Source organism: Phacochoerus africanus, chromosome 2 (genome assembly GCF_016906955.1).
Source record: "Phacochoerus africanus isolate WHEZ1 chromosome 2, ROS_Pafr_v1, whole genome shotgun sequence".
NCBI lineage: Eukaryota > Metazoa > Chordata > Mammalia > Artiodactyla > Suidae > Phacochoerus > Phacochoerus africanus.
In genome coordinates this window covers 3138080-3164259 of record NC_062545.1, presented here as the reverse complement: position 1 = coordinate 3164259, position 26180 = coordinate 3138080, and the positions used below count along the sequence as shown (strand labels likewise).

Below are 26180 nucleotides of genomic sequence, written 5' to 3'. Positions count from 1 at the left end.
AAGACACTGACTCTTTAAATCCTCTTCTTAATCTCTTCAAACTTTTGCCCAAGTCCCCTCTGGAAAGTGAGCACATCAACTGGCAGTCAGCTGATAAAGAATTTCCACTTCAAGAGAGTCCCAGACTTGGGGGCCTCCTGTCACCTCCCCTGTGTGAGGGCACTGCCAGTATCCCTGGGGCTGACTTCACCCCCCACCCTCAGTCTCCCCAGCCCCAGCATCACACATACGACCACAGACGCCAGCAGGCTTCCCTCAGGCGTCTCCGCTAATGCTGCCATTGCCTTACTCATTCATTACTATTACACAGGCATTTATTAACAATAACCCACTGGAATGGGTTATTATCATACGCGTGGAATGGATATGTTATCATACATTATATACATAGTATACATTCCGTATGTAAACCTTGCTACAATTTTCCTAACATATTTAAGGCATAGAAAGGCTGCACTGTCCAGTGCAGGATTGCGGGATCCGAGATCAGTATCTTAACAAAGGAAGAAAGACGTGCACAAGTATGTGTCACAGGGCTTTCTTGACAAACTGGCCATTCTGAGCACGAGGTCAGTGACCTCGGTGTAACTCAATCAAGTCATCCACAAACAGGGATAGAGCGCTGTCTTCGCCCCAAGCTAGTCCGACTGTATCAAACATAAAGCGCTCTGCCCAAAGAAACGACACACACATCATGCGCTTCTCATGGATAAGCGCGTACTTATACACGTGTCTCCTGATTTCTGTCTTATTCTTTGTAAAGTGATTCAGGACTAAAAGATGCTAAAACAAACAAACAAACACAGTGATAGAAATTCTACGTGGAGAACGCAACAGTTTCTGTTTCATGAAATTGCTGCCTTTCCGATATCCCACAGAGGCGGGAGAGCTGGAGCAGGGCACCCCGACGTACACAAGCGGAGCTTCCAGAGCAAAGAGCCAGCAGGCCACACTGCTCTGGGACGGGGGTCCACATTCCCAAACTGCAGCTATGATCTTGGATACTCTCTATTGAAAGGGGGGTTACTGCCTGCTAAACACCCAAAGGAAGAAATCTGTGTTCGTCAACAATAATATATTCTTCTAACACGAGGCGTCAGCGCCGCGGTCCTCTGCCAGTTTCTGTGAATGAGCTCATTCATTTATGCACTGTCTGTTTTCCTGCTGCAAGGGCAGGGCTGTGAAGTGACAACAGAAACTGCATGTCCCACAAAGTCTAAAACGGGTACTATCTGGCCCTTTACAGGAAAAATTTGCGCCTATGAAAACAATAATTTCATATTAGATGTTTTCATAGAATATGCTGGCTTTACTGTTTATTTTAAATGTCTCTTTATCATGAGTCTTAAGCAAGCACCATACTGATCAAAGTATTAATAATTTAATCACTTACTTTATATAACCTCAGGATTCAGAAACATGCAATAGTAAAGTTTTTTTTACTAACATAAATCCCATCTGTGCCAAATTTATAAGGAAAGCTACATTCCCCATGAAGTGTTTTCTTTTGGTTTGGTTTGGTTTTGTTTTGGCCATGCCCATGCCACGTGAAAGTTCCCGGACCAGACATCAAACCACAACAGTGACCCCAGTGCCTCTAGTGACAACTGCAGGACCCTTAACCTGCCGCGCCGCAAGAGAACCCCTCCCTACGTAGTTTTAATATTGTATCTAGAAGAATCTCTTTTAAAAGCTGAGGACCAGGATCACCAAAACGCTGTGAACCTGATGATTCAGAGAGCACTGAACATGTCCGGGTCCCGTTCCTAACGTCCACAGAGGGGTCCGCTTCCTACTGGCGCCCACCCGGAGTGCCACGCGGCCCTCCAGCAAGGGCAGAGGAGTCCAGGGGCACGGAGCTGGCGCTCCCAAGAAGGGCGCTGGCCCTCAGCCACCTTCTGGGAGGGAGGCCCTTCTGGGGACGGGGGGGTGGGGGGGGGGGCGGTAGTGGAGCCCTTATTGCCCACGTGGCCACCAGCTTGAACGCCTTGCCTGTGGCCCTCGCTTTACTCCCTCGCTCCCATCTGCTGGAATCACCTCCCAAATAAACCACCTGGCTCTGCTTCCAGGGAAAACCAAACCAAGAAACGAGTTCTTTGAGTCCTGTCTTCCAGGGAAACCGAGTGAGTAAGGAACCTGCCAGAGCCAGAGGTGTGACCTCAGGGTGATTTCACAGAAATGCAGCCACACTCGACTCTGGAAAACCTACGGGAGTGGTCAACCCAATTCTCCTTAACCTCTTGCTGGCTTCAGTCCACCCCTCGCCTCCCCCCGAAACAGCTACTAAACAAACCACTGGTGGGTTCACAGATCCTTCCCCTTGAAGACAATATCCTTACATTAGGTGGGAGAGGGGAACAGAGCAGGCGACATCACCCAGCAATCGAAGCAGCAGGTCAAACCCGAAGACAGGAGCCTTCTCGGGAGGACGGGCCATGCTGGCCGCCAGGACCGGCTCTGGGGCAGGCGGAAAGCCCCCCGGCACCCCTACCCCCGCCTCCTTCATACAGACTTCTCCACGAGGTCACAGATACTTTTAAAAACCAGAGGCAATATTTTAAGGATTTCTGAAAACAGCTCTGCACTTCTTCCTTTTTTTAAATTTTTTAAAAATGTTTGAAGTATAGTTGATTTACAATGTACCGATTTCTGCTATACAGCCACAGGACTCGGTTGTATACAGATACACATTCTTTTTTATATTCTTTTCCATCATGGTCTACCCCAGGAGACTGAATATAGTTCCCTGTGCCATACAGCAGGACCTTGCTGTTTTCATGTCTCTTTTAATATTAAAAAATGAAGCTGAGCTGCTCATAATTAACATAAAATCAAAACAAAAACATTAAAAGTCTAAAACTGTTACCATTCCAGACAATTCCCAAGTGTTACATGACTTAGACCTGCTCTTTCATCTTCAGGGTAAAGTACTCAGAGGAGGCGAATAGATTCTGAGCACCCCGTTTACAGACACACAGGGCTTAGCTCAGAGATTAGGCAGAGCTGAGATTTGAACCCCCGTTTTTCCGCCCCAAACACATGCTTCCAGGGTACCCTGCTGCTTCTTAGGGATCCATCATTCAATACACACTTCTTATTGAACCCACCATTCAATACACACTTGGGGAGGGACTCCCACTGAAGCCTCTGCTGGTCACCTCAGGCAAAGGCAGATGAACAGGTGAGCAGTTTCTGTGTCCTGACCGACCAATGACCCAGGCCAGTACCCAGGCAAGCATCCAGGCCACTACCCAGGCCAGCATCCAGGGCAGTACCCAGGCCAGTATCCAGGGCAGTACCCAGGGCAGAAGGAGGGAGGCAGCGCTGCAAAGCTGAGTGCCCTCCTGCATTTTCTTCCCATTTTTATGAACTGTTCCCTACAGAAAAGCAGAAGGCAATTCAGTATTTTTTTAAAAAAATATACATATCTACTAACAGTGTTAAGGAATCCCCAAAGATCATAACAGATAAAAATGCAATTCCTCAAATTATCTGTAAGGTTTTAAATGAAAGGAAGCTAACTCATTGATAGTTTTGCTTCAGATAAATGCAAACCAGATGTAGAATGTTTTTCTAAAAACAGTTTAAAGTGTAGCCTCAAAAATTCACCTTCGAAATTGTTCATGGGACATTCTCACCTTTCTCCAAGTTCCAGTGCATTGAGTTACCAAAGAAAAATGGAACACCAGCGCAGAAGTAAGACCATTTACGTGGTTAATTAAGAATACAGACCAACAACCTACACAATTCCAAAGTGAATAAAGAGCCAGCTGCAAAGAAAAAATTACACATACAAACCAAATCTAAGTGATCCTGTCCTCTGGATAATGACCCAGAGACAGGAGCTGCGTCCCCAGCGGGGCGCACAGCTCACCTGAGACCTGTCCTGCATCCAGGGCTGCGAGCTGCTGCGCCTCCGCACTCAGCTCAGGCAGCAGGGGACCCAACAGCAACAGCCCTCTTAGGTCAGGCTGAGTGAATGCGAGCAACTCAGAGGCCTGAGAGCATAGAGGCCAACGCTGCTGGAGGTGCAGAGGCTCCGTCAATGGGGAAAAGGACCAAAAAAGCCGTTCAAAATTAGATTCCCAAATGGGAGAATTCTTATGGCAATCACTTTTTTTTTTTCAGTTCTTTCTTTTTCCAAAAATTCTTCATTTTTATTTTCAACACATTTTCCTTTAATTCCTTGCCAAGAAAGTGGAATTGCTCTAAGACTCCAGCCATTTCCTGGTATCAGTGTTTCCAGAAGCTGTACTTCCTGTAACTACAAAGAAACACCTTTCCTGGCCAAATGGATGCTGGAGGCAGTCTTTTTCTTCACTTCCCTTTGCCACCCGACCATCTCCCTGCCACCTGATGCCCTCCCAGGCGCCGCCGTGCTGCCCTCCCAGGAAAGACAGTCTCCCGGGGTTCACTCCCAGCCCAAGGACAAGGACGCCACGCTGTCTGGCACCTGCTGTGCTCCAGGCGCTCTTGCCTACACTTGACGTACATCATCTCAGTTCATCCTCAGGACAGTCTCACGACCAGCAGCAAGCCGTCCGCCGCAGGCGTGTCTAACTGCACAAGGACCATGGTATCCCGTGTCCTCAGCATCTGCATAACCGACACATACGCCATTTCTCAGCACCTCAGACTATCCGCCAATCCTTACTGAGAAGTCACCAGTCCCAAAGCACCGGGAAATACTGACCAGCGCCAGCAGAGAATCGGCCAAGAAAAAGTGAACACGGCATGAACTGTTTGTATCTCTTTCCACACACCCCCTCTCAGGGCAGATGTCATAAGGACACCTGCAAAAAGATGAGGTCATCCCACAGCCTGGAACCCAGTACCTCTCTGTATTAGCAACACAGAGCACCTTTCACCAGACTATAACCCAGGTATACGAAGTCATCATCATTCTGAATCTCGAAAATATGGTCAACATACATTAAAAAAATGTAACAACACAAAATAGAGTTCAAAAATCACTTAGGGAAAAACATGTCCTAATGACGGCCCATTTGACAAAAGGAACAGAAGAGTTACAAAACACAGAAGGTGCCAAAACGCTATAGCTACGGTCGATCTCAGGAGAAATGAAATTCAACTAGAGCACCGCTATTAATAAAGAATAACCTTTAACATAAAGGCATTCCCAGTGACCTGAAAAGCCTCTGAAAGCATCTGCAGTGCTCAGCGGAGTGAAAGGACGGCGATCCCCTCCCCCACCCCACCCTCGAGCCCCACTCCAGAAAAAAAGCACAGTGACCACCAGCGCGTCCCCTGAAGGCCCGGCAACTGTGAGAAATGCGCCTTTCAGAAAGAGGCCTAAGGATGGGCAAGCTGAAGTTTCTGTATCCCCAAAGCCAGGGTGTGTCACATGGGTTAACTATGTAAAAACCCCAGCGCAAGGGTCAAAGAACTTTGTTAGGATAGTGGCAGGCGGACGTTTAAGCTTAGGAAAGGGTTTTCACAAAATCCAGTAACTAGGAAGGAAGTAGCAGCTAAAATAAAACCAATGGGTGGACTAAGAGGAAATAATATTAAGTGATAAGACAAAGAAAAATGTCAACATTATAAGCAGCACACAGGAAAATCGGCAGGGTTGATATTCCAACTAAACCCAATCAGATACTTAGAGAAGCAGTGACTATTAACTTCAAACCCAAAATAAGTCAGAGAATACAGCAAATGCGCGGATCTAAAGAACTCGGTTCCACGACAACGGCACAGCCAGAGGGAGGGCACAGTCCTTGCGGGACAGCGGCGTCTCCGCGGGCACGGGCGGGCTCTCAGCAGGCCTGTCTGCCCAGGCGGCGCCCACAGCGGAGGCAGGTGTCTGTGGAGGGATGAATGAAGGCGGGCATTCACAGGGTGCCCGCTCCTAAGGAGAAACCAAACCCTGTAACCACAGCATAAATCCTAATGCCCCGCCGTGGCCCTGCTTGACGGGTATCGCTAAGTGGCAAGGGAACATGAGGCCACATCTCCACTCACTTGAGAAGCACTAGCATGTCAAACCCACGTTTTCACAAGGAAGACATTCCGTTTCTTGCCAAAATGTAGTGATTTCCACCAGATGAAGCTGGCTGGGCAGCTCTCCAACGGTGTAAACAATAGTTCTATCTCCAATGTGAAACCACAGACGCCATCAGAGTCAGAAATTACATTAAAAGAGAGGAGTGTTATTTGTTCTCACTGTCAAAGCCGTGCATGACGTAGAAAGGGACTTGCTCAGTATGACGTTTAAGGGTGACGCATGTGATTGTCGAAACATTCACGGTTTGACATTTTGGGCTCCTGCGTGGGAGATGTAAGTGGGAGGCTAGAGGAAGGCAGAAATCAAGTGAACAAACTTCAGGGGCTGAAAAGCCAATTTTGATCTTAATACGAGAACTGTGAACAACACAACAGGATCGACCACAAAGCACGGTGGCTGACAACTAGTGAAGCAGCATCTCAGTAAAATCCTAATTATTTTTAAATTTAATTTTTGAATAGGTAATAAGTCGTTATTCAAAGGCAAAAGCATAGGCAGGTGTGCACTGGAAGTCTCCCCGTAACTCCTGCTCACGTCCACCTGGTCCCCCCACTCCGCCACCCCTGCCACCTCCACCTGCACGCCCGGAAAGTGCCATCAGCGTGTGCCTGGGCTTCCGCCCAGTTTCTTCACGCAGCACCCACACACACAGGTGTGTACTCCTGTTGTCCTTTCTCGCACAAAAGCCTTACACCCTGCTTTTTTCACACAGAGCTGTGTCGGGAAGAGCTTCAGGACACTCATTGCACGGTGACAAATTCTACTTAGCCAGGTGGATCTTGACGTGGTTTCTTCGAATGCTCTCCGTCTGCCAGTGCTGCAGAGATTAATACCTGCGACGTCACCTTGCCGATGTGTGAGTACATCTGAATGACAAATTCCCAGAAGTAAAATTACTGACGCAAAGGGTATGTGCCTTTTTAATATTGATCGATACTGTCAAATTGCCCACTTCGGGGGCCGTGCCCATAGATGCCCCCATCAGGAATGGGACCAGCTTGCTCACAGAATTGCCAGGGGTGTGTTAAAACATTTATTCATTTTTGCAGATCTGACAGGTGAAAACAGCACCTCGGTGTTACATGAAAGGGCACTTATCATGAATGAGGCTGAGCAGCTTTTTGTTTGTATCATTTGATTGCTCTGTACTGGGTTGTTCTTTTTTGTAACCATTTCTAGGAGCGCCTCCTGTGTTAGGAAGGCTGGCTCTCCGTGGTGCCATGAGCTATTTGGGGTTTTCTCGAGGGCAGTCTGGTGCTGCTGGAATTCTAACTGCGCTGTAGGAAGCAGGATAGAGACATGCAGGAAGGCAGAGGGGGTCAGTGCAGGAAGCTTTGCAGGAATACATTAGGATTCTGTTAAGGTTTTTTGCTAGTGTAGACTAACTTATCAGTCTTTGCTTTGATCAATTCCAGATTTGAGTCACATCTAAAGGCTCTCCCCATCCCAAGGCTAGAAAGGAATTTTCTCAGTTTTCTCCTATGATATCTTTTTTTAAAATATGTGTTTAAAAATAGGATCCATATGGAATTTATCCTGGAGGTGTAGTAAAAGGCATGGTTTAATTTCATTTTTTTCTGGAGGACTACCTAGTTGTCCCCAAATTATTTATTCAATAGTCTATCTCTACTCCTCTCACTTGAGATGACACTTCTAAAATATACTCAGTTCCTTTATGTGTATGGCTCTGTCTTAAGATTTTTCAATCCTATTGTATTGGTCTCTCTATTCATAGGCCAGTATCACTTTGTTTTAAGCACTACATTTTTATAACTAGGTCTTTAACCTGCCTTAAAATAATTAGATGATATATTTAATCATGAGGCACAAAGAGTATTATCCTAAAAAAGCACGGACGACTGAGGAGAAAAGAATGTTTTTAAAAGTAAACTTCTGGTCCTGGGACATAAAAAAAATCAAAAGTATATGTAATCCTAATAGCAAAGATAAAGTATATAATTACCAAATCTAGGAAACCCTAGTAATCAAGCCTTTTTGGATACCATTTTAGATGTTTGCTTTGGAAGCTGCTAAAACTATAACACAGAAACACATAATTACATCATGTACAAATAAGTACAACTTGAATTCCATATACTGGTGATGCTTTTCTCCAGCAGAGTGACCTGCTCTCCATGCAAAATTGCTTCTTATAAGTACTTACCAACTTTTAATAGTCTAAATATGCTTGTATTCTCATAAATAATTCATCATATTCAAACACATGGCATTGTTTCAGCACTTTATAGGCAACACTCTTTCTCTTTCCTGGTGTAAAAAATGTTTTCATCCAAGTAAAAGGCTTTCCATCACCACCTCAGCAACAAAACGGAGGCATCCGAAATGCTCTAAGCACTTGTCCCCTGTTTCCAGCACCTACTGGTGCCACCCCACGCCCAGTCACATCCCAGTGGCTGTGAGCCCCATAACCCAGAAGCCCTGCGCATGGGTGCCAAGTAAGTGTATTTGAATCACATGGAAAAGAAGAAGGGAAGTTTCAAGTTATGCTTGCAAAATTTAACCACCTCATTGCTTATTTCATTATTCCCTTCCTTTGAGAAACCTAGTATTTTTAAAGGAACATTTTGATCATTTTCTCCCACTTAAATACCTTCACTTACTTACTCATTAAATTTACTGTACTTGGCACTGTCCTGGGCACTGAGGTTAAGAAAAAGAATAAAACATGCCTCCCGCCCTCCAGGAGCACACACAAACGTGGACAGGCAGCAGCGACAGATGGGGCCGGCGGCAAGCTGGGGAGCAGGGCGGGATTCCAGGGACCCAAAGCTGGCACCGGGGGGAGGGGATGTCGTGACCAGCACCAAAAGCTCAGGATCGAGGAGCAGTTTGGCACCGGGCGGGGCTCAGTGGAGGGCGGACCCGGCAGGAGGCAGCAAGGTCACTGCACGGAGAGTTTCACAGCAGTGCGGAGAGGAGCGCGGACGGCCCGTGGGGCAGTGGGTGTCCTTAAAGGGTGTCTTAAGTAGTCTTCCGTCACTCTAAAGTCACTGCTAAAGTGCCACCATGACTCCTTTTATCTTGTCTGCCTCGCTCAGGACAAGCGGCTCCTTGAAGGCAAGGGTGGGTCTGGACATATTCATTAGCAGCGACGAGGGCAGCCGCGGGTGCAAGCAGATGCGCAATAAACACCTGCGCATTGTTACATCACCCGCTAACAGTGTGCTCCTGGCACCTCCGCCCGCCCCCCCGAACACGCGTGACCTCGCTCGGCCCACCCGCCGTCTCGTCCCTTCTCTCCTGCATGGAGCCCTCACCACCACCAGACCACCCGGCCCCCTGCCTCCTGAAGTCCCTCGGTTCTCGCCTCTGTCCAGGAGGAAGCCTCCCCTCGCTCAGCTCCACATACATACCAAACAGTCTTCCTTCCTCAAGACGCCCCTCAAATTGCATCCCGCTGGGCAGGGGTCCCCAAGACGGGTACTGAGAGCCTGCAAGTGTTCACACCGCCTGGTCCAGGGCACTTGCGGTGCCCAGGAGGGCAATGTGCACGGCTCCGTGCCACCCGCTCGTCCCCAACCGCTCAGACTTCCCAGCCTTTAACCACACAACCTTCCTTCCAAAATGGTCTCAATCGCTCCTTCTCTCAGCTAAGTGTCCGGTCTGGGCAGGACCTTCTCATCTGCCCTCCTGACTCCTCCAAGGCCTTGGGCCACTCATCTCCTGCTGCCCACGCGGCGAGCCTCTGGACCTGCCCTTCTATTCCACGCACCCAGATGCCCAGAGCGCTGCCCAGCCCGCGGAAGGGGGCAGGTGGGATCTGGGAGCGTGCTGGCAGCTGCCCCCTCACACACACACTTCTCGGCACACACCCGCTCCCCTGCGCCCAGTTCTCTCTGAGGAACATCCCCTTGCTGTCCCCACACGCCCTTCCTCCGCCTTCCGTAAAGTGTGTTCTGCTCTTCTTTCCTGTTCTTCAAACGCCTTTGCTCAACAAATAAACCCTCTATCTCAGCACACGGCTTCTTACGCAGCATGCACCAACCCAGAAAGGTCCAGATGGGCCTGAACTCTGGGGAGTAACCGCGCAGAGAGGCCAGGGTGCTCTCCTGCCAGCTCTGCTCCTGCCCTCTTGTCACTCCCCTGCCTCTTTCAGGGTCCGCTTCAGAACCGTGCCTTTGACCTAGACCTCTACCTCCCCGCGGCTGGCTCCGGAGCCCTCCTGCCACTCATCAGGCGGGGGTCGCGCCCACCCCGCACAGCACTGGTCTGTGACTGCTGGACCCCTCTGTCCCTCCCTAAAAGCCCCCCCATGCAGCAGCCGCGGACGCTGGGCGGGGGACACACACAATCCCATGTTTTAAACCCTGGGATTACAGTCTTCATTCTCCAGCCCTGGCCCATCAACCCTCTGGTTTCCAGACTTATTTACCCACCTACCTCCTCATCATTTCCAGTGAAATGCGCAGCGGGCATCTCAGAGGTAACATCCCAGAACAGGACGCCTGATGCCCTGCCCGCCCTCCCCCAGCGGCCCTCACAGCACAGCTCTCCTTGTGCCCAAGTGCTCTGGCTAAACCCACAGCTCGGGCTTGGTTCCCCCCTTCCTCACGCCAGGTGCCCAACGCACCTGCACACGCTACCCATTCTGCCTCCGAACACCTCCCAAAGCCGCCGGGTTCCATGGATCTCACGTCCATCATCATCGCTTTCATCCAAGTCACCCGTCTTTTGCCGCGACCACTGTGGTGCCCTTCGGGTGCTCTGTTTCCACGGCAGCCCCTAGATTCACTCACCAAAGTGCAGCCAGAATGAGCTTCTGCGATCATAAATCACATATCACCCACCTGCCTACAACCTTCCTGCAGGGTCTCCTTGCACGTGGAGTAAGATGCAATTGTTCCGCTGTCGTACAGAGCCCTAACCTGGCCCGCATGCCTGCCATTCCCCTTGGCTCAGTGGTCGAGGTCCCTCCCCTGGGGCGCCCTTGCCTGGCATCTGCAGGGCAGGCAGCACCTGGTCGTCTCCATTGCAGTTTAACTTCCTCCACACACCATCAGGGACCACCCAAACTGGAAAAGCCACACTGTCAGCTCTCTGTTTTAATTCACTGCATACAATATGATACTTGGTATTTCTGATACTTGATATTTTTGGTTTGTACATTTGATGGCCTAGTGGGTACACCATTGAGAGGAGGCGCCATATAAGCAGACACCCCTGGCACCAACAACGATGCTCACCAGAGAGGAGGGGCTCAATGCTATTTCTTTTCTCAAGACATAGAACCCTGAACCCCACCCCCACCACCGCAAAGACACACCGGGCCACGGATAAAACCGGTGCTACAGAAGTAACCCAAGCTGCTGTAATGACAATGCAGGATCCTTAACCAGCTGTACCACAAGGGAACTCCCTCATCTTTGAATTTTCAACACAAATATCTGAGCTCCTTCCATATATGTGTCAGGCACTATTACAAGCTCAGGATGTAACCAAATAAGACGAGCCCCTGCCCTCAGGCTCTCACCAAGCCTACCTTCCACCTTGAGAAGACAGGCAGTAGACAAGCAGGCCAGTAAGCGAGCAGGACAATTCCTGAACATGGTGAACGCCACGAAGAACACCAGGACATTAGACAGCCTCTGTTTCCTCTGTGAGATCTTGAGCAATTCTGTCACCCTGGAGTTGTACCTTAGACACACTTAAATCAGCTGGAGGAGCCTGATTTACACTTTTAAAGGAAATCGAAATGTTTTGAATGAAAACTAAGAGTTTTCTTTTTAGGAGAGAAATATTCTTTTTTCTTTCTTTCTCAGACCTCATGAGCTGTTTCTAAACAAGCCAAAATGAACAGTGTACTAACTGGTACATGTTAATTAACCACACCAAGTCTAGTCCGCTTTATAGTAAACAAAATCTAATAACCATCCAGTGCACTGCATTATTGTTTCTTGTGATGAAGACTTTTAAGATCTACTCCCTTAGCAACTGTCGAATAAGCAATACAGCAATATTGGGGGGGGGGGCACGCCACAGCACAAAAAACTTCACCGGGGCCTTGGATGGAACCCAAGCCCTGGCAGGGACCGGAGCCACCGCAGTGACAACACCAGACCCTTAACCTGCCCCCGCACCGCCACGGGAGAACCCCTACATTACAATCAGCGAGCTGCATGTTACAGCCCGAGAGACTCATTTATTTACTATCCTGCATTTATTTTTCTTCATGGTGTAGATAAAGTTTTAGATGCAAAGTGACATAAAGTTAATATACCAGGTTGACATTGCAGAAGACACACCACCTTCTACTGTTTCCACTGTTGCTCATTTAAAGGTTTAGGGATTATCTTTGTTTACGGCAGTTTTTTGAAATGAAAAGAGGAATTTCGTGAAATCAAAATTAAAGACTCTAAACAGTTCCACTGAGTTTAAACAGCTTGTTCTTCCAACTGAAGACCTGATTATTCCAGCCAAAACAGACACAGGCCCCTCCACTGCGTGACCTGCACCTTGGCCTGGCAGGAATTCAAAGCCTCCCCTGCTGGTGACCTTGGTCGGCATCCAGATCTATCCCTCAGGTTCTGAGGGACTGGATCTCAGCAGCTGCCTCTCCCTACACTGGCTTGTACTGAGCAGGTACCCAACCGTGAACTGATTTACACTCAGTTCTGTTGCCGTGTTGCTGTGTTGCTGGTCTTGCTGGCCTCTGCAACTGAAGTCTCATCAGGTCCGAAAAACACTTTAAATGCAAAGTTGCCTGGAGCTTCTACGTGTTAAACACATTTGCTCTTAAAAGGGATCATATTTATCTCAGTTTGTTCAAGTGTTGGCCACACAGTATCTTAAGTCTCAAGAAACAGAACAAAAGTGGTCAGGGATGGATGGGGAGCATATTTAAAATCCAGGGCTCCTAGACACATACACTTTTTCTGTTTGGAACACTTCAGAAATACAGAGCAAACTGCAGTGTGAAGAAGTGGTTGAGGCCTTTGCTAACACGTCTTGCCTAAGTCATTCCTTGCTGTCTCTGCTCTCTTTTTGACCAACGTTTTTCTTTTCTATAGCTCTCTGCATTGTCATTCAGAGCAGCCAACAGGTGAGACCCATATAACAGTAGGGAAAGGTGGGTGCCTCTGTGAGAGGGAGAAAAAAGATGGCTTTTGACTTCTGGCTGTCCTTAAGCAGCATTCTCAACGCCAACACACACCCTGTCCTAGATGGGTCCCTGTCCCCTAGGTACATCCCTGGCCATTCCCACCCCCGCGCCCAGTGGAGAGAAGGGAGGTTGTTCTCTCCAGAGGGCTGGCCTGTCAACCAAAGCAGGACTTCTTGGCTTTCCCTTCCTGTGTGTGTGCTCGCATGGACTGGCAAGTGTGCGCACACACGCGTGCACACACACACACACCCTACTGCAAACTGGACTTGTCAGTGTGTTCTGGGAGGATCTGGGCTCTCCCTGTGCGGGAACGGCGTTCTGTTCCAGAGTCGGCAACAATGTTCAGAGCAGGGACGGGCTAAAGCCAGTGCCTGAGGACAAGCTCAGAGGTTGGCCACGAAAGAAGCTGGACAGGGAGGGAGAGCGACCCCTGACCTCTCTAGTGCTGGGCATCCATGCTGAACCTGCTTCTGGGAGGCGCTCTCCTCCTGGCTGGTGAAGACCTCTTGGACCGTCGCCCAGCTAGGGTAGCACCTGGCAAGTGGCAAGAGCTTTCAGTAAGTGCATATGTGTTTGCTCTGTGCGTGCTGAGCAAACGAGTGATTCCATGTGAACCAAGATGCAGAGCCAAAATGGGCAGGAATGAAACTAGGATACTACACTTTCAAAACATGACTTGTGGCGTTCCTGTCGTGGCGCAGTGTTTAACGAATCCGACTAGGAACCATGAGGTTGCGGGTTCGATCCCGGGCCTCGCTCAGTGGGTTAAGGATCTGGGTGTTGCTGTGAGCTGTGGTGTAGGTTGCAGACACGGCTCGGATCCCACGTTGCTGTGGCTCTGGCGTAGGCCAGCAGCTACAGCTCTGATTCGACCCCTAGCCTGGGAACCTCCATATGCTGCGGGAGTGGCCCAAGAAATGACAAAAAGACAAAAAAAAAAAAAAAACGAAAACAAAACATGACTTGCTTTTTGATGATGATAAAACAGGCATTCCTACAAACAAGTGGACACAGCAGCCTTTACACAACAGCTTGCCTGTCAGTCCTAGAGGGGATCAAACTGAAAGGGAAAAAGGGGAATAGACATGCAACAATTATGACACATCTGTATACATGGGTATTTTTATGTCTTGTAGAACTCTAATTTTTTTTCAAAAAGACTCATTTTTTTTTGTCTTTTGTCTTTTTTTTGTTATTGTTGTTGTTGTTGTTGCTATTTCTTGGGCCGCTCCCGCGGCATATGGAGGTTCCCAGGCTAGGGGTTGAATCGGAGCTGTAGCCACCGGCCTACGCCAGAGCCACAGCAACGCGGGATCCGAGCCTCGTCTGCAACCTACACCACAGCTCACGGCAACGCCGGATCGTTAACCCACTGAGCAAGGGCAGGGACCGAACCCGCAACCTCATGGTTCCTAGTCAGATTCGTTAACCACTGCGCCACGACGGGAACTCCCAAAAAGACTCATTTTTATTGACAAATATCAGAAGAGTCTGCCAAGCTTCATGTATTTCAGCAATTCACACAAATAAAGCAATAGACAGAAACCGAGTCCCTCAAAGTGAAGGGCAGACCTCTGATGTCTTAAAGCAGCCTTCTCGCCTCTTCCCACCTTGGCAGTGAGGTGGGGCTAATCACAGATTTTGTCTAAAAGAAGCTTAGTATTTGCTACCTTAGTAACATCCCAAAGAAGATTTTTATAGCCTCTAGCTGATTTCAAACCCCAAGCTACTCTTCACTGACTTGGTGAGGGGAAAACAAACAAACAAAAAGCCCCAGCAACTCCACAGAGTCCATTATCACTGGGCTTCTCCCTAAGGGAACTTTCTGCATAGTGGGGGCGGGGGATGTCCACTGGCCCTCTTCTCCAGGCTCCCTCTTTCCAAAAGAAAAGCCTGCTGGGGATTCTCCAAGGATACCTCCACCCCGCCTGAGCTGTTCATCTTTATTCTGCTCCCCAACAACCCTCACAAGCTGACCCCCTACCCCAGACAAACAGCAGTAACAACATATCACCGGAAACGTCATCGTTTTAGGAGAATGTGTTCCATCCAAATCCCTACACAACTGGTCTCCTTGGCACAGCTTTTTCCCCAAAACACTCCTGTGCAAGGTGTGGCAACCTTCCACCCCTACCCTCACCCTCCACCAGCTGCCAACTGTAAAAAATAGATGTTTATTTTTTGAAGGAGGAAATCACTAGCCCAGGAGGAAGGGGGCAGAATGGAACCCCAGCCCTAGGGCTGAAGTTAACCCAACAAAAGTCAAAGCCAGTAAGGAGCTCCATGCTCTGCCCCCCATCTTCAGCTCACCGCCAACCTGGTCTAGTTTCCGCAGGTAAAAATGTCCATGCCTAACACATCTAAGGGCAGCAGGCAAGGCCACGCCTGCCTAGACCGTGTCCTCCCTGAACTGAAGCATCTATGAATCAATGGACACAGGCAGGTAGGGGACCAGGGGAGATACTGGGGAGCTGCTGTGCGGGTCAGACAGGGGCAGGGTACAGGAGGGGTCAGCTGGGAGTCCAGGGGCCACGCCCCACTGTCCTATCAGGTCAACCCGCAAACAGGAGCAGAAAAGGCCGCCAAGGGCTGGAGCCTGCGACCGCGCTTGGGAGGGGCTGCTGGGCCACGCGGCCCCCGTGGGGTGACCCTCGCCAGGGAGACAGGATGGGGGTGCCGGTTAGGGTAGCCTGGCCCCACGAGACACGCTCGCAAACCCAGGGAATGCATCCGAAAGGCGCCGGGGCGGGCAGTGAGCCCAGACAAGTTCCGGCCGCGAGGAGGGGTAGGACCCTGGGTACCCGGGAGGAGTGGGCTGGTCGGGGCTGGGGAATGAGTGGCAGATGGGAGAGCAGGAAGCCGACACAGCAACGCTGGAAGTGTCTGCCTGGAGAAGGCGCCGCGGAAACGCGGTTCCCCGGCGAGAAGCAGACAAAGGCTCCGGTGCGCACGCGGCGGACGGCGGCGCCGGAGCCCCGCGCTTTGGGCCGCGAGATGCCGCGCCCGACCCGGCCCGCGCCGGAGTCGCCCGCTGTTCCGCGGGCGCGACCTCCCTCCCTGCCCCGCCCAGGTCTCCGGTCCTCACCTCGATCGCCCTCCATCCAAGACAACGGCGGCCCCCTCCTCGGTGCACCCGGCGCCTCTTCCCTTAACATCGCCCGCCTCCTGCCTTCTAGCAAATATCTGCCTTGACGATTCTGCTCAGTATTGTCCCCCTCCCTCGTGACACGCCTTCTGCCACCCCTGCTCCAGCGCGCTCTCAGCCCCGCTCCTGGGGAAGGCGGAGTGGCGGTGGTCCCGGGGTGCGGGGTGGGGGGCGCTGCCCGGAGTCCGAACCGGCGGCGCTAGCCTCCTCCAACCTAACACCCCATTGTCCTCCCCTTTACCACGCTGAGCACCAGCTAACCCCCAGGATCGAGCGAAAGTGGACTCTTCGCGGAGGCGCACCCATTTCCACGCTCTGGAACAGGGTCACTGTGGGGTCGGGGGCAGAGCGGCCGAGTGCCGACAGTGAACCCAGGTGACTGCCTCCCCCTTTGGGAGCGCGAGGTCCCAGGGCCCCGGCCTGCCCTCCCCCAGCCAGGGGACTCAGGGGCAGAACCCCCGAGTGGAAGGAAGCGCGTTTATCCAGCCAAGCGGTTCTAGGCTAAAGAGAGAGGCTCCTGATCACAGAGTTTGAGTATAAAGACGTGCAGGGCAAGCGTGGCCAGAAACAGCACCGGGGCCCCAAGGCGGGTAGCAGGTCTCCTCCCAAACGCGCGGCTCCCGCCGCTCTCCCGGGTCACCCTTCCCCCGCACGCACGCGGAGCCTGGGAAACCCCGGTGTCCCGGCGCTGGCCAAGCCCCGAGCCCCGCCAGGGAAGCCCGCCGGCCGCCAAACGCCCGGGGCACGCGCACCCAGCCCGCTGCCCACCGCGGGGAATGTGGAGCCAGGCACTTACTAGGGCTCAGGAAACACTCCGTCAGCCTTCGGAAGCAGCTCGCATTATTAGAAGGTCCATCTTCCATGTCGGAGCCGAAGAGCAGCGGGAACGCGGCAGAGAGGGTGGCGCCGGCGCCTCGGGGCCGCCGCAGAGTTCGGCCGCCGCCGCCTGGGCTGGGGCCGGGGCCGGGGCCGGGGCAGCCCCCGCCGGCGCCTGGGAAGCCGTGGGAGCCCGCGCGGCCGACGGAGGGGCCGAGCGGGAACCGGGGCGGCGGCGGCGGCGGCCGGGGCCCGGCGCGTGCTGGGAGCAGCAAGCCCTGGAGCGCAGGAGAGAGGAAGAGCCGCCGCCGCCCGCCGCCGCCGCTGCCACCGCCGCCGCGGTGACTACTGCTGGGGGGGACGTTCAAGGGAGCTGTCTCTTGTCCTCCTCCTCCGCCGCCGCCGCCAGCATCGCCGCCGCCTCCTCGAGTCGCCGCCGCCGATGCGCCCTCCCTTCCTGGGAGACGCACGGGGAGGTGAAAGGCAGATGAGGAGGGGAGAAGAGAAGGAGGGGGCGGGGGGGGCGGCGGCCAGAAGTAAAAGGAAGATGGAGTGGAGGAGCGGCCAGGGGAGGAGAAGGCGAGCGCGAAGGGAGCGCGGGCTGCGATCCAGCCGCCGCCGCCGCTCGAAGACAGAGCACCGGGGCCCCCCGCGGGGCTGGCGCGGCCTGCAGGGGAAGGGGGCGGGCGCGGGGGCGCGGCGCGCTCGGCCCGGCCGCCGCCGAGCGGCTCGGGGGCCGGGCCCGGGCCCGCCGTGCTCCCCCCGCCGGCCGCGCTGCGCCTGGGCTCCGGGCGGAGTTTGCCGGGGCCGGAGCAGGGCTCGTCCCCGGCCGCGGGCAGGGGGGCCTGAGGGCGGGGAGCGAGCGGCTCCACGGGGCTGGCCATGGCCCTCCTCCTTGGGCTGCCAGTGGGGGCCGGCCCCGGGCGGGAGGGGCGCGCCGCGGGCCGGGCTCGGCGGGCTCCGCCCCCGCAGGACTAACCCTCCCAGGCCCGTCGGCCCGATCGTCAGTCTAGTCCTTCTCTCTGGTCTTCCGCGCCCCTCTCGGCCCAGTCTTCACATCGCGCGCTACAGTGTGTGCGGGAGGACCTGGAGCCGGGGGCGAGCCCCCCGCGGCCGCGTCTGGCTGCCGGCTGGCGCGCACAATCAGCGAGCTCCAGGCCGGGGCGAGGGGCTGCTGAGACGCTGCCTGCGAGCGTGGCGTGGTTGGTGCGCGCGCTCGGGCGGCTGAGCCTCGGCGACTGCTCGAAAGCAGCGGAGGAAAGCGCCGCAGTGCCGCTGCCCGTGGAGGCGGCGGCGGCTGCAGGAGACGCCCACTGGCGGAGCCGGCGCTCCCCACGCCGCCGCCGCCGCCGCCGCCGCCGCCCGCGCCCACGTAGCGCGCCCCGCCGCGACTCGGCCCCACCACGCCAGGCCCCGCATCCTGGTGGCCCTCTGCGGACTGTGTGAGCCCCAGGCCCCGGCGAGAGGACCGAGAAACGCTTTGTCTCTGCAAAGCTTTCTCACATCTGGGTCGGGTGTTCCGAATTCGAAACCCGCCGCCCTGCAGCTGTTCCAGCTGCGCACTGCTGGGCGAGCCACGTCGGCCTGTTCCTTGCTGAAGCCAGGGAACCCTCCTGATGGCGGGCCAGCAGCTGCAACAGGGCTGTGCTCAGAGCTCCCAGGAGAGTTCAAACTCAGACATTTGGTTGGAGTTTCCATTAAGGCACACTGTTGCCAATAAACTAAGGTTTAGAAAACCAGTTGGTTCCCTGGACTCCCTTTCCGATAACTCGCCTTATAACGAACTTCCTGTGCACAGCCCAGTTTGCCCCAGTGAGGACAGAAAATAGAGAGGGCAAACTGTGACTCAGAAAAAAACACAAATAAAAATTGGGAGAACATCGCCCCTAAGTCCTGAGGACCAGCTCCTCACCTTGAGGGTTTTTGCACAACGACCCTTCCCTCCTTCCCCAGCCCCAGTCCAGACGGTTGCTGTTGAAGGGAGCTGTGCCGCTCAACGGGCGCTCAGAGCCAGGAGCCGCTAGAAGTTTGGCAAGTTGGAGCGCGGAGCGCACAGATGCGCAGGTGTGTGTGTGAAAAGCACGCGCGCAAAGCAGGCAGCCGCGGCGCTAAGGGTCCGAGCGGGGGCGGCGGGCCGGTGCCCCACGGTGGCACGGGCTGTCCAGACGCCCTGGACTAGGTCACCTTCCCAGGACTGAAGCACGCGTGCCAAAGCCCAGCTTCCGCGAAGGTCAAGGCGGTCACCCGACCGCGAGGAGTGCGCGGCGGTGTCGCCGCTCCGCTGACGCGGGGACCGGGGTCCCAGGTGTGCACTTGGCCCGGGGTCTCTTCTTGCTCTCTACTCTTTCTTCTCTCCGTCCAGTTCTCAGATGCTTTTATTGTGAACTGTACTCCAGATTCTTCCCCAGTCTGCTTTTCCCCACTCCCATCCAAACACCCACAGTGGAAAAGAGCATATTTGTATTTACACCAAACTGGGCAGGTGGGGCACCTGGACAGCGGTGCAGCTCCCCTCCCTCGGCAACGTCCCCCAGCGTTTCCGCGATTGCTGGGCGAACTCTTAAAGTCACTAACTAGTAAAGGGCGCCAGCCCTGGCACTCGCTGGATCGGAATTCCTAACTTTGCGGAACAAAAAAAAAAAAAAAAAAGATTCCGGTGACTCTTACCTTATTGAGGTTGGGAGGGGGGCGGATTTTGCCAGTTTGTACTGCTTCTTTTTTTTTTTTTTTTTTTTTTCCTGGAGAAAAAAAACTAAAACGACCGAGCCTTCCTGCCTGGTCTTTTGCTGCAGCCTCCAGGCTGAGGTGTATGGGCTGCGCAGCCCTGACACCTGTTACTTTCCTGGGCGTCGGGACTTCGCGCGGGCTGCTCACCCGCTGGGAGGGTTCTCCGCGGCTGCCCACAGATTTGGGGAGGTCGTGTTTCTCCTTGGAGTGTTTACGGTTCAATCTTTTACAGGCAAAATGTTTCCACTTGTTTAAGTTTCTTCAGTTGCCTTTTGGAGTCATTAAAGCGACTTTCCAATTGCAAGAAAATTTGCTTAACTTGAAAACAAGCCTCTTTAGGGCCGCGGGAGCAGGACGCGGGACGGAAGACACCAAATATTTGTTCTCTGAGTCTGTTAACTCAGGACGCAAACTTTAGAATTTTTAGTAACCCTTTCCTGGAATCAACTTCTTTCTATTTTTCTTCCTCCTTTTGTCCAAATGATTGCTGGAAGGCATGCATTTCCTGGCAAATCAGAGATGACAAAGCCCGACAACGGAAAAGGAACACGTTGAGGCGGAGTTTTCTGATGATCGATTATATTTGTTAAGTGTTCTCCTTACTTAATACGGGCGTCCATTTCTGCTCATGTAAGTCTAATAAGCAGCCGGCCACAGCTCCTTTCTTCGTGAACATCATTTAGTCGAAGGTTTTAATCACAAACCCGCAGACGTGAAGGCGCTGTCACTCACCCCAGTGTCAGGTGGTGCAACACCTGCAGAATGTGTTTCTTGAGGATTCTTCTCCTTGGCTTTGAGCTTCCTTAGTGACATACCAGAAAAAGGAGACGACTGTCACTCTACAAGTTTGTTACTCCAAGCCTTTTAGGAATAAACACATTGGCTCATAATTAAGTGAACTCTGCATTCTGAAAGCCCCCATAAAATGTGTACTTTAGTTATATGTCAAAATGTTATCAGATTACAGTGCAATTTAAGCACAACTGAAATTATTAGTTGTAACTCCAGGAGCAAAGGAAGAGCAGTGGTGGAAATTCATACCACTACTGTGTCATCTTTAGGAAATGAACAATTCTCCTCATTCTCAGATGAAGAAATGCCAGCCCACGCTGCAAAAAATTAAAACTGGAAGAATATTAAGAGGGCAGCTGATGCTAGGAAAGGTGCCAACATTGTGATGACCATTACTAGGAGCTGAACATTTTAAAAGAATACAAAGCATTTGTCTCTTCCCTTTACCAAGGAAAATGATCAAGGAATTTATGTTGATGATGCAAGCTCACGTTAGTGGACCTATGCAATCATCAGCACATTTAAAATCTCCAAGTATTCTTCACTATGCTGTTATTCTTGAATTAGCTTAATTCCATATTTAGTATTTTATGCATAATAATTCAGATAGAGAAAACGATATCTGCCTGATTATTATCTAATGCGAAAGATATGTTCTTTAAAACATTTTAAAATATAGGTCAGGCAAGAGACTAAGAAATGTTAAAATGTTGATTTTCTCATAAAATCATAAAATTTCTCTATGATAATTTAACCATGCACCCCTTTTAATACCCTATGAATTAGGTTTACAATAAATATGATTAATATTTTACGAACTCTTTGGTCAACATGTGGGCCTGTGTCTTAATTGGTTTTATTTTACAACTTGTAATATTAGTGTTTAAAGCTGTAAATTCTACAATGCTAACTGATCCTTGAGTAATCTGTTTTCTCTTTTAAAACGCTACTAACCTTTATTTACAAAGATATAAAATAGAGATTGATTAAATGTTAGACTCATCTACTTATGCAGATAAGGTCTATAAAAAAAGACATCCTTTTAATCTTGATTTTAATTTTTATAACTTATTTAAAATACAGTTATTGGAGCAAAATAATTCATATTGCTCTCAAGCTGAATAGAAACATGTGGGTTTTGTGTGTCAGACTTTTCAGTTTAAATTGCCAGTAAACTACCAACATGTATCATTCACACAAACTTTGCTGTCTAGACTCCTGCAACTGATATATTTTAGGTGCATATATGATTGTGTTGCATTAAACCTCCTAGAAATGCAATGCATGTATAATCTGCCTTGGCAATTTTATTTTAAATGGCCTGATATGGCGTCATGCTTCCCTCACCACTGACAACCTTAACAAAAGCCTGCACACAAGAGGCGCTCAGGGTTTGCTACCTGCCTCCACCTGCGTACCAGCTGATGCCAAACTTCCATTGATGCTAACAAATTCTGGCTAAAGTGAAATTAAGCGAAGGGTGTGTTCTCACAGTATTACTGTAGTCAGGCCTTTTTTTTTAATTTTATGGTTTTTACTTTTTCCATTATATTTGATTTACAGTGTTCTGTCAATTTATACTGTATAGCAAAGTGACCCAGTCATATACATACATATATATATATATACATTTTTTTCCCTCAAAGTATCCTCCATCATGTTCCATCTCAAGTGACCAGATATAGTTCTCTGGGCTATCCAGCAGGAAGGCCTATTTTCTAAAAGGACATTACAATTTTTTGGGGGGGTGGGGGCACACCTGTGGAACAGATGGAAATTCCCAGGCTAGGAGTCGAATTGGAGCTGCAGCTGCAGGCTTACACCATAGCCACAACAATGCCAGATGCAAGCCGTGTCTGCAACCTATACCACAGCAAACATCAATCCTGGATCCTTAACCCTCTGAGAGAGGCCAGGGATCAAACCCACAACCTCATGGATACTAGTCGGGTTCTTAACCCTCTGAGCCACAACGGGAACTCTCAGACATTGCAATTTTCCTAAGAAAAATATCATTATAAAGCCAATACACTAAATGGGACAGCCTTGAAAATAGACCAGTTAATAAAAAAAACTTCTTCAGCCTTAATATCCCTAAATCTGTAATTTCAATTAACTTATTTTTACAAATTCAAAGAAATTAACTATAAAACAAAGTACAATTTTATTATTGCTTTATGTTATAAACACTAAAAACCAGGAGTTCCCTGCATGGCTCAGTGGTTAAGGAACCCACCTAGGATCCATGAAGATGCAGGTTTGATCCCTGGCCTCGCTCAGTGGGTTAAGGATCCAGTGTTGCCGTGAGCCGTAGTGTAGATCACAGACTCAGCTCGGTTCTGTGGTTGCTGTGCCTGGGTAGGCTCATAGCTGTAGCTCTGATTCGACCCTTAGCCTGGAAACTTCCATAAGCCACGGGTGTGACCCTTAAAAAAATAAAAAATAAAAAAACCACTAAAAACCAGTATAGGTTATATTCTTCTTCATTAAAAAAATATCAAGGGGTTCCCTTGTGGCAGAGAAGTTTAACGATCCAGCACTGTCACTGCAGAGGCTCAGGTCGCTGCTGCGGCTCGAGTTCAATCCCTGGCCCAGGAACCTCCACATGCTGCAGGTGTGGCAAAAAAAAAAAAAAAAACCATCAAAATAGTGTTTCATTTTCAATGAGAATGTTTTTGATAACACGTCAATTATTAAAACATTAATAGTCCAAATAAACCTCTTGAAGTATCTATACCTTCTGAAAAGGGGATTAAGTGTGTTTCTTGATAAAAAAGATCCAAGCAGAGATTTTCATTAATCAAAAGCAAAACGTTTAATTCCCTCATGAAAATAATTCCCTATGCTTAAAGGCTCTATCTAGCCCCAAGGAGAATGTTGCTAAAAGGCCTGCTGAGGTTGAATAATCAATACTGAGTTCCTGTGATAGCCCTGGGAGCAAGCAGTGTCTTACGTAACACTACCATGTTATGACACAGAACTAATTGTGAAGACGCTGCCATTGCAAAAAATATCCAATCGCTTTAGAAACCCATTAATATTTGTGGAATGCTGGTGCTGTTCTCATTTCTCAAAAACACATAAATTAAAAACACAACCCTGAGTTCTGGCTAAATAATCAACACTTTTACCAAACATTTATTTTCCTTTGAGGCTGTTTTGAGAGTCAAATAGAAGCAGAATAAGAGAATTCTATATATATATAATATATAATTACATAATAAAAGGACTAAATGAAAGAAATACTTCTTTAAGAGAGACAAAGTTGGAGTTCCCGTTGTGGCTCAGGGGTTAAGGAACCCTACTAACATCTGTGAGGACTCGGGTTTGATCCCTGGCCTCGCTCAGTGGGTTAAGGATCTGGTGTTGCCGTGAGCTATGCTGTAAGTCACAGACATGGCTTGGATCCCACATTGCTGTGGCTGTGGTGTAGGTGAGCAGCTGTAGCTCCAATTTGACCCCTAGTCTGGGAACCTCCATGGGCCTCAGGGGCAGCTCTAAAAAGATGAAAAGCCAAAAAAAAAAAAAAAGAGAGAGAGAGACAAAAGTCTATTTACAGCATTTAAGCAGAAGGTGACCATGGGGGCATCAGGGGTAAAAGGATGAGCTAGGGATCAGCTTAAATTGCCTGACCCCAACGACCACCTCACATACAAAGGAGCAGCTTCCTAGAAGGGCGTCAAAATCCCTGCTGAGTCTATCCCACCCCCACTCCGGAGGTGCTGAGTCTCTCAGTACCTTCACCAAGTGCAGTGTGATGTGTGACGGGGTGCTGTTAAAGTCATCTGAACGGAGCAGGTCTTCCTTTATCTGTGGCGTGGGAACCCTTTTCTGACAAACATTATTTTCATAGCCACGTTTTCACCACGAGCCTTGACATGTACGCAAGGGGGGTTTTTGATGCAGCTCTGGGATAAAACCAAACTGTGGACTTACAAATCTGTCTCAAAAGTAAGGATCAGAACGGCTCACTTCACCCAGAGAATGTACTCCTTTCTGCTCATCTAAAAGAAGGAAAGAACCAAAACAAACAAACAAAACCTCAAAGAAACGTGGCATGTGCTGGGGTGCACGTGTTCGGGTCTGGCCAACTGGACTGGCCGGGCACTGAAGGGCACGCAGCAGAGGCCGCGTTCATTCACACAGGTGAACGGCTGTGACGTCAGCCCTTCACTTACAAGACAGCTTTCTCCCTGAGCCCCTCTTGCAGAGGTGCCCAAAGGAAAAAGGAGATGGGGAGAGGGCTTCAGGCAGCCAGTGGGCACCCCGGGCTGCTGACGGGCACTCGGCACGTCAGCCTCCCAGCAGCAGACAGTTCTTTCAAGGATTTGGGGTGTATGCTAGAAGACCCTTATCTAGACTATGCCAGCCCCCCTCGCTGCCATACACATCACCCAGAGTCTGGAAAAGCAACATGCTGTGAACTAGCAGGAGAATCTTGGACACTAAATCTTTTGAAAAGAACTTTACCACACAAAAAATGACTCACAGAAGCCAAAAGGTAAGCAGCTTTGTTTTTTGGTTTTTTGGTTTGGTTGTTTGGTTGGTTTTTCGGCCACATGTGTTGTCTATGTGACTTGACAGAGAGCCAGAGACCTGCCGTCAAAGAAAGCAGAAGCTGAGACAGTGTACCATGGAAGCGTAATTTCTGGACACAATTCATTTTGTTGGGTTGAGAGGCCGGGGTTTAATAACTTTGTTCTGTCTTCTGCAGTAATTCCTCTTGTGGTCACATCAGCAAAAGCAACGTCCAAAGTGAGACTGCCGCCCCAGCAAGCTCATCTGCATCACATGAGGCTCCTGACCTTTAAGCAGTGATATGGTAGGATTTCCTTGTTGCAGACAGAGGAAGAGTCCAGCCACTGGAGGCCCCATGTTCAAATCCTCCTCTTCACTGGTTCCAGGTGGCCAGTTAGATTTTTGCTATTTACTGGTGTGTGTGAAAATCCCCGTTTCTCCTTCTCCCTCCCGCACTCCATCTGGGTAGAGATTTCCATGAGAAGTTTCCAGAAATCTCCACCCAAGAGTCTGGCATGTTAGCCCACACTATGCCTACTGGTATTCAAAATAATCCTAGGTGAGGACTCTTGACCCACTCCAATAACCCACCATCATTGCTATGAGGGAAAATACGCAGCTATGTAGCCTATCAACCCTAGCTGAAAAATATACCGAAGAGCCAGTATCTCCTCCTGATTGGAAATCTCCAGAATAAATCCCCATCATGCCTTCGTCTGCTGTGCACCAAGAGCTTCCGGCTGAGGGACACGACTGGGCCAACAAGGCAAATACCATCTTCACAGAAGAACTTACCAAGGCTCATCGGTGGTAAATAATTTGTTGGTTTTGCTTTTCCATGTGATCTTGGTCCTTTTTAAGGGACTCAGCTGGCCGAAGCCCCAGTCTGTACACTCGTGGCTGAACTGGCAGGAAGGGAACATCTAGAGGCAGCGTTTGCTCAAGCTGCACCTCCTGGCAGGAGGCCAGGAGAAAAATCCTGCTACACATGGATGGTTAGGGTGGCTTGTGGGGAATCGGAGACTGGAGCCTCAGGT

The 26180-nt window shown here is 50.5% G+C and overlaps 1 protein-coding gene across 1 annotated transcript in view; it reads right to left on the bottom strand.

The window, feature by feature from the left end:
• The window catches only part of PDE10A (phosphodiesterase 10A), a 273805-nt gene extending 255815 nt beyond the window's left edge, over positions 1-17990 (bottom strand). Inside the window, exon 1 of the mRNA XM_047769767.1 lies at positions 17087-17990. Within this exon, the coding sequence (XP_047625723.1) occupies positions 17087-17990 (904 nt within the window). The remainder of the gene's footprint in view (positions 1-17086) is intronic.
• Between the last annotated feature and the right edge of the window lie 8190 nt (positions 17991-26180).